Source organism: Cydia amplana, chromosome 6 (assembly GCF_948474715.1).
Source record: "Cydia amplana chromosome 6, ilCydAmpl1.1, whole genome shotgun sequence".
Classification (NCBI taxonomy): domain Eukaryota; kingdom Metazoa; phylum Arthropoda; class Insecta; order Lepidoptera; family Tortricidae; genus Cydia; species Cydia amplana.
The window spans coordinates 1884939-1897833 of NC_086074.1; the positions used below are offsets into that span (position 1 = coordinate 1884939).

Sequence of the window (12895 nt, forward strand, 5' to 3'; positions counted from 1 at the left end):
TATTTAGACCTTTATTTACCTACATTTCGTCGGTTTATCTTTACGTTAGCGATGTCGACAGAATTTCTGTGCGGTTTGGCCTTCGGCCATTTGAAGATACCTAACGAACCTAACCTACCTATATGTGGTCATTTTGTGTCCTAGACCGTTTGCGATGTAGACTAAAAGAGATATAGGCAAAATATTATACTAGTAATTTTGTGTTCTAGACAGTCCGAGATCAAAGCCTCCAAACTTTTATTGTGCAACTGGGTAAAGAAAAACTCTAATATAATAATCGCAAATAATTACTTTATTAAATATAATGTGAATCCAATGTCATAATATTTGGTAATTTAGTTCATAACCGCTTGAGCACTTTGCGCTTGTCCCGCGCGGGCGTCGGCTTCTGCCTCGGGCGCCGCTCGCGCTTGGCCGCCGGGCCCGCCCCCTCCCCTGCCCCCTCCCCCGCCCCTGCCCCCGCCCCCGCCCCCGCCCCCGCCCCCGCCCCCGCCTCGGCGCCTTCTGTCCCGCTGCCGGCTGTAGTGGGCTCGTCTAAACCGCCAATGAGGTTCGTGTTTTCATTCTGCAATAGGGATGATGACACATGTTGAATTTTATAACAAAATCTAGTAAAATAGACAGCAAACGAGCAATTTATCACAATAATGTGGATGTTAAAATAAAATATTGAAAAATTACAAAATTACAGGACCTGAAAGTTTCAAAATTTAAGTTTTTTTTAACTTCCAAAAACGATAACAGTAAGGGTACCGTTCGATTCCTTACATTTCATCCAAAAAAATATTGTATAGCAACTATATACATAAACGCAATATTTCACCGACAAAAACGCAATTTTCTTGTTTTGTCCATACTACAAGATGGGCGATGACGTCACGGCCTCTGGCCGTTTTGTATAGGGCGTTTCGCGAGTGAAGTGCGACTGTCGGACTTTGACTACAATTTCTGACTTTTGTGTTACTTTAATGCAATGGGTCCCATATAAACATTTGATCTTAAAAACAAACCCGATCGATTGATACCATAAAAAAAAAATTAGTCATGTAGCCTATTACTATTAAACAATCTGTGTTAAAGATAGCCCTCTCTGCCAAGCATGCATGGAGGCAGATGAGACAGCCGCCCACGTCATTCTAGAATGCCCAGGGGTGGCGGAATACCAGGCCATAGAGAAAAAAATACATAGAGTGTTCACTCCATACATCAGTTTTAGTAACAAAAAGACTATTAGCATCTAGCATCGAGTAGCGGAACTATCAGTACTGCTACTTGACAATAGATGGTAGCACCGACCGGAAAGTCTTATGCTGTTGAGATAAGACTTTCCGGTCGTTGCTACATCTATTGTCAAGTAGTAGTACTGATAGTTCCGCTACTCGATGCTAGATGTAGACACTGAAATTAATAGTCTGAACTGATGTATGGAGTGAGCACTCTTGTCTTTATTTCTCTATGACCAGGCACAACACCTCGGCTCACCGGGGTCGCTCCCATAAGTCGTCGGCAACGTCAAAGGTCTGCTAGGCTTCCTGTACGGATATGATGGTCGTTCTTGTCTACGTGACAGCGTGATAAAACGGTGTCCGTCACTTTCTTTCCCACGGTGTTAAACAGTGACAGTTATTTTATCACGTGGATAAAGATGGATAAAGCTATCCATAATAGGCTGGCTGGTCGAGTTGGGTTGACAGGAATAGTGCCGCCAACCCATCACGCAAAATAGACGCAATAATAAGACGTCGGAAACCAAGCCCGTGAGAACCTATCTATAACCTATAACAGTGATGGGCAAACTTTTTTCATAGGGGGCCAGACAGTTTAGGAAATTTAAGTGGCCAGAATTGTAGCCAAAATTTATTTTGATTTGCGATTTATTTTTGAATCGTGGGCCAATGCCATTTATTAATTATTTCATAGGACCGGCGGCGGGCCGAATAAAATCCATTCGCGGGCCGGAGTTGGCCCGCGGGCCGTTTTTGCCCACCACTGACTTATAACATTGTGAATCATTAGTGTAGGTCCCATACCCAGGAAGCGGAGTATTTTTCGTTAGTCCTGTGAGTTTACCACCGTGTCGTTCAACTACAAACCACGTGTGGTTGACGAAAATTCGTTCAACTACTAGACATACCATATAAGGAGTAATTTAGTATTGGGGCATATCCCCATTTTCATTTGCGCCTCTAATTTCACCCAGTACTTGTATAAATTTAAAATATTTCCAAAAATCAAGCTTTAAGGGTAAGGTTTTAGTAGTAAATGTTGTAGAAAACAACCCGGTTTTATAGTCAAGAGCCATTCACAAGTAAAATTGCACATAATAGTGGTGTTTCTGTAAACATTCATAATGCAATGTATGTGTCTATCTGCGTCTAACTGGGTCCTTAACCGACGTACGGCGTACCATCTTACACACGATCGGACAGGCCTCAGACCCAACCAAGGTACGCCTCTGTTACAGCTAGGGTTTGCATGACGGATCCGAAATGTATGGGAAGATCCGCGGATCCGGATAATATCATACATTCCGGAACCGGATTGCAAATCCTAGTTACAGCTTTTAGTAATTGTAATTAGCCTTTATTATTGAAGTTAATAGTAGTTACATAGCATATATTAATCTTTCTTATATTATGTCTAGGGCATTGTTCTAACTGCATTAAAGATTCACATGTTCTCACATTAAAATTTGTATTTTACTAAGTATCTGGAGGGTTTTAGTAGTTACCTGGGTTTCATGTCCCTTGGCAGGTTTGGCGTGTATCTCTGTAAGCAACTTGGCGCGAGCGAAGTATTCTTCATAGCGTCCCCGCAGCAGTTCCGCTGCGTCCGCATTTAGGGCAGAGTCCGCGTTGGGAGCGATCATGAGGCAGCGGAGCGCTAGGAGTGCGTGCTCGAGGCCTAGCTCGGGGCGCCAGTCGCGCTGAAACATTCAAAGGCATTAACTGAGCGAGCGTTAGCAAAGATTCTCGTGAAACTTTGCGAACAGGTTCAGTAGTTCTACCCGTCCCTCTTTTATCAACATAGAAAAAGAAGGGTAGTCTATCTCGCCGCTAGATACTAGCCTAGATAATAGCCTGGTTGTCTCGGAATCTGTGTCTTGAGTGGCACTTTATTAGTATATCACTATTTCTTGCTTTCACGCTGGTTGCTTAACTATTATAAAGTAAAATATTACCTTGAGTGTGTTTACGCAGACCTCCCCCTCTCGGCTCACGTTCGGGTGGAAGATGCGCGTCAGGAAGTATGCTCGGGGCGGAGCTGTCGGGAACTCCTTGCCCAGCTTTATTTGTACGCGGAACACGCCGCCGAAGTATGGTGTCTCCGCTGTAATGTGTAAAAATCAGAGGCATATTGTGTCAGCAACCTCTAGAGTCTAGACTATGTCCCATGAGCTGGATCCGGCCTAAGAGCCTGCAAATATGGACCATAGTGCCAAATTCCATACAATCCCACCCTTAGGTCAAAAACCTTGGGTTTGAAGACTTCTGGATTAAGTTAAATTTGAAATTTTGAATGATTGATAAGTAAGTTATTAGTATAATTATCATTTCCATGACTAAAATAGATGTATGTCTCTATAAGACTTATGGTTCTATTACATCAACATTCATAAGCATTAATAAATCCTAAATAATATACTTAAGAGTATGAAAACTGTTATTAGTATGGAAAACAATAATCAAAATTACTATTACTTGGCTCCGCTTCACAATATTCATCACTTTAACAGTATAAATTATAACTTGGACTAAAATAGCCTGTTTCATAGATCAATTTCGAATCTTAATTGAAAAAATATCTAATACCTTTAAATATATTATAAAATACTATACTAGACCCGCCAAATGGGGTCTTTACGTTGTATCAATCATTATTTTACAACAAAAGGACAACACATTATTGATTAACAGTTACATTGCTAGGGAAAAATTATTATTACTTTCAAACCCAAAAAAGTTCCAGACATTTCTGTGTTCTTAATTACTCCAAAAGAACCACTAAATACAGACAAGCCGTTCCATCGAGCACATTGTTGTTTTTATAGAAAATACAAGTAATGAACTAATTAGCATCTAATTATTATGCAAGCTTATGTGTTAATTATCAGACACGACTAGCACCTTGCACTAGGTAGGCATATGGCTTGTGCATAGGGTTGCCAACCGTACTATATTATATAGTATTGTACTATATTTTGGCTCTCTGTACTATATATTTTTGGAAAATATATAGTACGCTAAAATACTATATTTCCGATTAAACGTATAAGTATTACACTTATGTTTAGTATTTTATCTAAAAGTACTATATTTTTTGAAATGTACTATATTTTTGATGTCTTATTCTGGAAAATACTATATTCCACCAAAAAATAGTTGGCAACCCTACTTGTGCATGTATAGAGCATATGGTATAAGGTACCTGGTCCATCAATAAGCGCTGTGATGTCGGAGAGATCATCGTCTCGCAATAGCAGCTTGATTCCTGGCGGGGGCCGCGCTGCCAGCCTCCGTAGCTCGCGCAGCGCGGTGCGCGATCGCTGTGGCGAGACGTTTTCGCTGTTCCACATGACGCCGCCCAGCTGCAACACCGCTCAAACTCCTAAAATCTCACAATTCTCACAATCCGCCCGCCATCACGATCGAAATGATACAAACACAATCGACAATTTGTCTTTGAACACTGTCTCTCTAATTAACCACTTAATCGATAACTTGAGCTTTCTTGTTGAAACACAATAGTAAATTAGAATACTGCTTTATTTCGTCATTTCTTAAATAAATACACAATTAATACGCTTCTATGTTTGACAACGACATCGACCGACGAAATCGACCATAAACAACATCTGTTGTTTTCTTTAGAAATACAAAATTTTTCGTCCAACGGTCGAAACATTCCAGATTTCTCTATTCAACACTTTAGAACCTTGTTATCTATGATTGTAATAAAATTATGGATTAGTGATATTCAATAAATTAAAGCATTAGTTTAATTACATTAATCGATCCTTTTTTGATGTTTTAATCACAAATCTGAAGTGTTTTGGAACGTATCCCTGCCCTGGTAATCATGACACTGACGTACTTATAATCTGTGGTGTGGTCTGACAGTCTGACAGTGACAATTCTGACATTTGGATCGTGTGGATCTGAGATTATTGCAAATTTTGTTAATTTTGGCGGTCTTTAAGGAGAAATAAGTATGACCGGATAGCTGAAGCGTTCGTTCACTAATGGTCCTTCGAAAACATTAAGTTAAAACTCTCTTGAGACTAGTAGAATGCCGGAGACAAGTGCATTAAGTCGAGCCGGCGGCCCAAATACAGGTTAGTAAAATGCTTCAGCTTGACCGTAGTACACTACCGGGGAGCTGACAGGGCTATAAAATCGCAGCTACAAGTTTGATATCAAATACTAGTCTTAGTTACATATCTAAGGATGTTAGTTTACTTAATTAACTGAAAACCAAAGTACCAAAATATTTTCGTCAGAACTATCCTTTCTAGATCCTTTATCTCTTGTTCGGTTAACAGAAAATGATGCCGAACGAGAGTCAGACTCCGAACCAGGCGGGTTCGCGTTAAACGTGGATCTAAGCGCCTGTATGGGCGCCCAAGCGCGATGCCGCGTGTGGGTGCGCCGCCGTGCTCGCAAAGTGCGCTGGCTGGCGAGCCGCGTGCGACGTGTAGCTAAGATCAAAGGGCCGTTGCTGTTGTTGGCGGGGGATCATTTACTGCCACCCAGCGAGCCAATGAAGGTTCTGCGTCATGATGATACAGTGCGGTTAGTATCTCATTACTAAATGCCATGATCTCTGTTTGCAAATTTGTCTCTTATGTAAACTTTGACACTGGTGGCTTTTGTGCAGAAGTAAAAGTCAAAATTTAACCTATTGTAAAATGACAATTTTCACATTAAAGTCTTTTATTTATTTAGTAACTTTTATTTGCATATGATAATTTTTAAAATTTTTTATTTAGTACATTGTTTAATTTCTTCATGTTGTTGGCACAGAGGTGCAGGTCTTCATATAATCTTGCTCCACACCTTTCTATCCTCAGCCTAAATATAGCCTATTTCATTTTTTGGCAGGGTCACACGAGTGGAATATGAATGGCAGCATGCTTTCAGTATTGGAGACTCTGACGAAGATGCATCAATACCAACCCAACCTCCAATCCAACCCCAAAATGGCTTCACAACCTCCACCAAGCAAAACAGCCCCAAGAAATCTACAAATAAACAACAGGAGCCAGCAGACATTGACCAAGTTGTGTCAGCACACCCTTCTCCGACCCAATCTGTCATACAAAACAACTCCACGACCCAAAGCAGCCCCAAGAAAACAACAAAACAAATGTGGCAACCAACCATTAACCAACAGTCTTCAGTTGCACGTAAACGGAAGTTTACTGTAGGTGATACACTGTTCTTGTTAAAAAAGGCAGAAGAAAGCAGAACACAAACACCATCAGAAACAAAAAAACATAGTTCACCATTATCTGAGCTGATTGAACATGCTTCAAAATTGGAACAAGTGGGTCAAAAGTTCACAGCAATGGACCAAGATGTGCCAATTGACAATGATACGTTGAACCAAGTCAAGAGTAGGGCACTAGCGTTGCTTGAACAAGTGACAGACGAAAAAGATACAGACGTAGTTGACGCGCCTAAGAAGAAACGGCGCCGGGTGCGCCGACGCCGACCAGCTAAGCTTTCCAATCTAGAATTTATTCAAAACCTTGACTCTGAATCAGGAATACAAAATGGATCACAACTTAACTCGAATCTTGATGTGACAAAAGAACAGGATCTAAATGGATCCAAGGAATCCCTAAAGCTAAATAATCACGTGGATCTGACGAAAGAACAAGATGATTTAGAATCTAAAGCTATACTGATTAAATCCATTACCTTAACCCCTGACAAAGACCCGGATACAAGTAAGGAAGATCAAGATGATGGATCTGACGATTCTGACATAAATGCACTTGAAAAACTAGCCTCACCTCAGCCAATACATTCTATTCAATCATCCAAGGCTTTGCCAACTCCAACCATGTTGGCTGCGCAGCGCTCTCCTACATGGACGGTGGATTTTATAGACGTGCCACCAGAGACTCAAACTCCTATACTAGTCAGGGATACAACACCGCGGCCGCCTCGTGTAGTACGCGCGCTTGGCACCGAAACTCGCTGTGATACTTATGTATAACAGTTTCAATAATGATATAGCCCTAAGTAAAGGCTAATGTAAGTATAATGTGTTAAAATATGACTTTTATTTTTAAGTAATTACATAGTAATGATAATGACCTTAATTGTTAATTAGATATGTCTATGCTAAGTAAAATAATAATTCATATGTTTCATAACTAATCTTTTATTTTTTTTTGTAAGAATATCAGGCAGACCGATAAAGGCTCGGAAAAAATATAAAAACTCAAAAATGGGCATATTTTTCAGAGATAAGACCTAGCTAGATCGATTTTCGACCCCGAAAACCCCCATAATGTTGTTGTTGCATTAGTATAGCCATGGGGCTGCTGATGTGCCTAAGGAAACTTTACAAAATTGCGAAATGTTTCGGGAATTTAACGAAGGAAAAATTCGAAAAATTTCTCTTACATTTTTGTATGAGAATTGGAACTTTCCAATTTTAAATTTAAATTCCCCATATTTCCTAGTGAGTTTCATGAAATTTCCGAGAATTTTATGGAAACTTTCCGCAACTTGCACATCTGTACATGGGGCTATACATGATGCCATATAGCATATCGAAATCGTTAGAGCCGTTTCCGAGATTCCCGAAATATATAATCCTAACTCGTCTCTAGGAACAGGCGGCGTCGGGCATTTCGTAAGTTCAAACCTCGGTAAAGCTGAACAAAAACTAGTCAACAACATTGTTGTTAATAAAGTAAAACAACTAATTTATTAATTCATTAATTTTATTATGGGCAAACTACACACAGTAGATGAAACAGTAAAATAAGCTAAATTGTAAAAAACACAACCTTCTTTGCTGACGGTACTTTTATAATTATTGCACAAAAACCACCATCCCAATTTGTTCTGTATCATCGATACACTACTACTGACCAATTGTAAATCTTACTGCAACGAAATAAGGTTTAAAATAGGTAAGAAAGAATTCCTTGACCCGCCATTTCCTATTTCTATCGCACGCGCATTATATTTCTGTCCTGCCGATGATGCCGGCGGTCAATGCCACTGTGCGAGCGGGACAGCAATGCGCGTGCGATAGAGATAGGAAATCAAAGGTCAGTGTACAACGTTCTTCGTACTTAGCGTCCTTATACCAATGATTATTTATTAAAATACCGTCAACAAAAACTTATGAATAAAAGAGATTACAAACTAGTACTAAAATGTGTATAATTTAAGTAGGTAAGTAAAAAATCAAATATAAATAAATAATACCTACCATAATTCGTTACAAGCTTCAAGGATTATGCGTTGCATTACATTAAGTATCTACCAAGTTATTCAGTTTCATTTCATCATATTCACATTCCACCATATATAAATTCATTCCATTTAAAAAAAAACGTATCTAACCAAAAACCTTATTTTAAAATAATGTCCTAATAACCTATGAAAGCAGAAGAGATCTAATGATGATAAGCTTTTTTCAATTTGAATTTCATTCAGTCTCGAAATGATTTTTTGCCTACAAAGGAAAGCATAAATAAATTACATTACATCAGCCTAGAATAATTTAGGTTAATTTAGATATTTTTAGTGTAGAAAGACCAGTGATTCTTATCAGGTGGTCTGCGACTATCAGGGCTGGTACAGACAGACTGCAACTTGTGTGGGACCTACAGGCCAACCGCAAAGTTGGCGTACTGTTCCCATACAAATTGCAGTCGGGTTGCAGTTCATGTGTATCAGCCTTTTGAGAAATTTGGGTACAGCCCTGGTTATTAACGGTAGGTCCACTGATGGACTACTGATACACTTTGCTAACATATGTACCAAACAGTTGGAGGACCCTGGCATTTTTTTTTCAAGAAGTCCCTTATTACTAAAAGGTTTAAAATCACTATAATAGCTAATAGTGAAAATTAAAATAAATTATTGGTTTTTACAATGCTACATGTGATGTGATGTATGCTACATCTGTAGATGTAGTGCATAATTGTTTTCCATCGTATTTTCTAGGAATTTGGGTCCTAATGTGAATTGATACATGATGTTTGTTTATTTTTGATGTGTCAATTATGTGCTTTTAAGAATCTGTTAGTAGAATGACAAGCTTCGAAAATCTATTTTATCAGGGCTAAAATTTAAATATTCCATATCTATCAAGTTTTGCTGCTAGTGATGATGATGATAAGGTCAAATTCAAAAGTTTATGTCAACCAGCGATCCGTAACCTCTTGAATAATTAAATGTATCGGTTTCTTCACTATCTCTGAAGAATTGTGTGTACGGAAAACCATGGTATGATCCATGATCAACGGATTGTTCTTGTAGAGTTTATCTCTTTGGTTGTAACGATGAATATCTCTATAGAGATCGAAGAATCTCATATTGCGTTTGTTGTTGCGGAGATAATCGTGCACAATGGCCTGCCATTCTCTGCTTACTCTCTCCGAGCGTACCAGATCTGGAAAGGGTACCTTTTCAAGGATTGCTCGGCAGCAAATGTCGACTCTGAGCACATCAAAGATTGTTGTGGTGCTTTCTTCTAGGCCGGGCTCCTCCATAGCTTCCGTTTCACAATCAGAATGTTCCATTGAGATTCTTAGCAGTTTATTGTCATTAACTGAAGTCTGGAATAAAATACATTTGTGTTATCATTATCATATTTTATTTATTATACTACAATATATCAGCTTGTGCCCTTGACTTTGTTATGGTGGATAATGTGCTATGTCCTTCGAGCCTCAAATTATCTCCATATCAAATTACATCTAAATGTTTCAGTAGTTTAAGTTGAAGAGACAGAGCTACTTTCTCATTTAGGTTATTAATGCATGTTAAATAAATATTTAAATTTTTCAAAGTAAGTAATTAATATAAACAAGAGCCCTTTAGCTTTTTACAAATCTGAAAAAGCCTGATATGGTAAATTTTGGTCAAAGTAAATGCTTTGTTATATAAAACCATGCAGCTAATAACTTTAAGACTCCCTAAGAGACAACTAAATACCTAGTTTTGTAATGACTAGATATTAAGATACAGGTGATATAAACAATGTCGCTTAGGAAAACTGAAACGTAGCCAAACGTAAACGTACTTACAAAATTGTATTGATTTAAAATGAGTTTCCTGATATATTTTTTCCAAAGTAGTGCCAACGGTTAACCAATTTGTACAGCTGTTTGCAGGTAGCGATTACCGATCCCGATTACAATGTATTTAAGTAGAATACCTATTGATTTCTTGAGTGGTTTTGCTGATTAGTGGTATTGCCTCACCTGACAGCAAGATGTCAATTGTCAATTTGTCAACATGACGTTGAGGGACTATGGCGCTTGACCATCATAGAAGGTAGCATCCTATAGAAGTGGTCTACGCATGCCTCCGTGAGGGACAAAACATACGCAATGCGACGCTATGATTGGTCGAATTTATTTGTTATGGTGGGCAACAAATAAATTCGACCAATCATGATACTAATTTATGGTGGGGAATAAAAAAAAAGTGAGACTGTGACAAGGACAAACAACAATAGCGCTTTCGCTGCTACTCCTACTGAAAGATACATAAGACTATCCCGTTCTGTCAGTTATCCCCACCACTCATGCCCAATCCAGTTTAATACTAGGTTCATGTTGACCATAGACCTGACAGTGTTTTGTTTCACTTGACTCATTGATTCGACTTCTTGTCTCACTGGCCGCAGAATAACAACGTATGATAACGAAAGTTTCCTTCATCAAAAATACGTGTTCGTGTTTGTAATACGCATAAAATAATATACTTGGTCAACCAGATCTTGACAGTAGAAAAAGGCGGCAAATTTGAAAAATGTAGGCGCGAAGGGATATCGTCCCATAGAAAATTTGAATTTCGCGCCTTTTTTTACTGTCAAGATTTGGTTGACCAGCTATACATTCCAAATCATAGACCTGTACACGTCCTCGTTTAATGATTAAGATAAAATAAAACGCAAATTGATCAAATTTACCCGTTTTGGAATATACCCTGGTCAACTTCTCTAAGGCGTTTTCTCAACTTTGGTCTAATTGATACAAGCTTCCGAAAAACATCATGTATGGTGCATGCAAGTAGAAGGAGTCTACTCACTAACACTAAACTAAACTAAACATTTTATACATATACCGTAATATTATACATATGGAGTATAGAAGACATTACTGTACCTTCCATAATTATACAGTTGTACAAAAGAAAAAGCTACAAATAATGATTTTTATTATTGTTATAAGATGCGTAATGCCCAAACACTTAAATATTTTTCTTTCTTAAAAACGTCTCATGTGTGTCACTGTCAACGGTGTGATTGTTAGTAAATTTGTTACAAAATTTACTTCAATCAAAACAAAGTTTTTGCTTTTAGTGTGCAAGTTTTTACCAAGTTTTCTACAGTTATTCAAAGGCTGATTAAATACACAATGAAGACTGGTAAGAATTCCTAGTAATGCTACTTATTCTCTATTGTATTTACAATGACTAGTCATCTTTTGTTAAGTTTATAGAAAGGTTATTTGTAGCGATGAACTAACAATATTAAAGATTAAAGTAAAAAAAAGCGGCCAAGTGCGAGTCGGACTCGCCCATGAAGGGTTCCGTATTTAGGGGATTTATGACGTATTAAAAAAAAACTACTTACTAGATCTCGTTCAAACCAATTTTTGGTGGAAGTTTGTATGGTAATGTACAGCATATATTTTTTTTAGTTTTATCATTCTCTTATTTTAGAAGTTACAGGGGGGATAGACACATTTTACCACTTGGGAAGTGTATCTCGCGCAAACTATTCAGTTTAGAAAAAAATGATATTAGAAACCTCAATATCATTTTTGAAGACCTATCCATAGATACCCCATACGTATGGGTTTGATGAAAAAATTTTTTTTGAGTTTCAGTTCTAATTATGGGGAACCACCAAAATTTATTGTTTTTTTTCTATTTATGTGTGAAAACCTTAATGCGGTTCACAGAATACATCTACTTACCAAGTTTCAACAGTATAGTTCTTATAGTTTCGGAAAAAAGTGGCTGTGACATACGGACGGACAGACAGACAGACAGACAGACAGACAGACATGACGAATCCATAAGGGTTCCGTTTTTTGCCATTTGTCTATGGAACCCTAATTATGTTTAAAATGCTTTTCGTTACATTTTAAGTACTTACAGTTCTACAAACTTTTAGATTGAGACCTATTTATCTGCATTAATTATAAAGAATTTAAAATTTCCTTACACGAAATGAGCTTTTGGTTTGAGCAGTGCAGGGTATTGACAACAATACAAATTGAATCAATCACTCAAAATGCTTTTTCAGGCAAAAATGCTCATAGATAAAAACATAAAATAACAATATGTCACATTAAAATTAAAAATTAAACTTAACCAAATTAAAAATACATGTCACCATATTGAAATTTAAGTACAAATAAATTAGGATAGAATTAAAGCCTGACCAGTAATATTTATGATCAATTGATCATTGTTAAGAGGGCTGTTATTCTCAAATTAGTTCCAGTGAAATTTCGCAACATGGCGAGTGATCATAATTACATACATATATTCCTGTAGGGCTAAGACGGTCGGCTCTTTATCATTTGTCACCATGCATGTCACGTTCTAACAAATATGTAAGTTCGAAAGTGACACATATATGGCATGACAGGTGATAAAAATGCGACCATGATACCGCTGCA

The 12895-nt window shown here is 37.9% G+C and overlaps 2 protein-coding genes across 2 annotated transcripts in view; one reads left to right on the forward strand and one right to left on the reverse strand.

Moving 5' to 3' along the window:
* Window positions 1-340: 340 nt before the first annotated feature.
* On the reverse strand, window positions 341-4819 carry LOC134649112 (ubiquitin-conjugating enzyme E2 S). Its single transcript, XM_063503828.1, has 4 exons — window positions 4429-4819; window positions 3182-3330; window positions 2732-2926; window positions 341-565 (listed from the first exon to the last, which is right to left on the reverse strand). Exons 1-4 carry the CDS (start codon window positions 4574-4576, stop codon window positions 341-343), a joined length of 717 nt encoding a protein of 238 aa, XP_063359898.1. The 5' UTR covers window positions 4577-4819.
* Window positions 4820-11560: 6741 nt separating this feature from the next.
* LOC134648613 (beta-1,3-glucosyltransferase) overlaps window positions 11561-12895 on the forward strand; it is a 39234-nt gene continuing 37899 nt past the window's right edge. Inside the window, exon 1 of the mRNA XM_063503099.1 lies at window positions 11561-11630. Within this exon, the coding sequence (XP_063359169.1) occupies window positions 11621-11630 (10 nt within the window). The 5' untranslated portion in view covers window positions 11561-11620. The remainder of the gene's footprint in view (window positions 11631-12895) is intronic.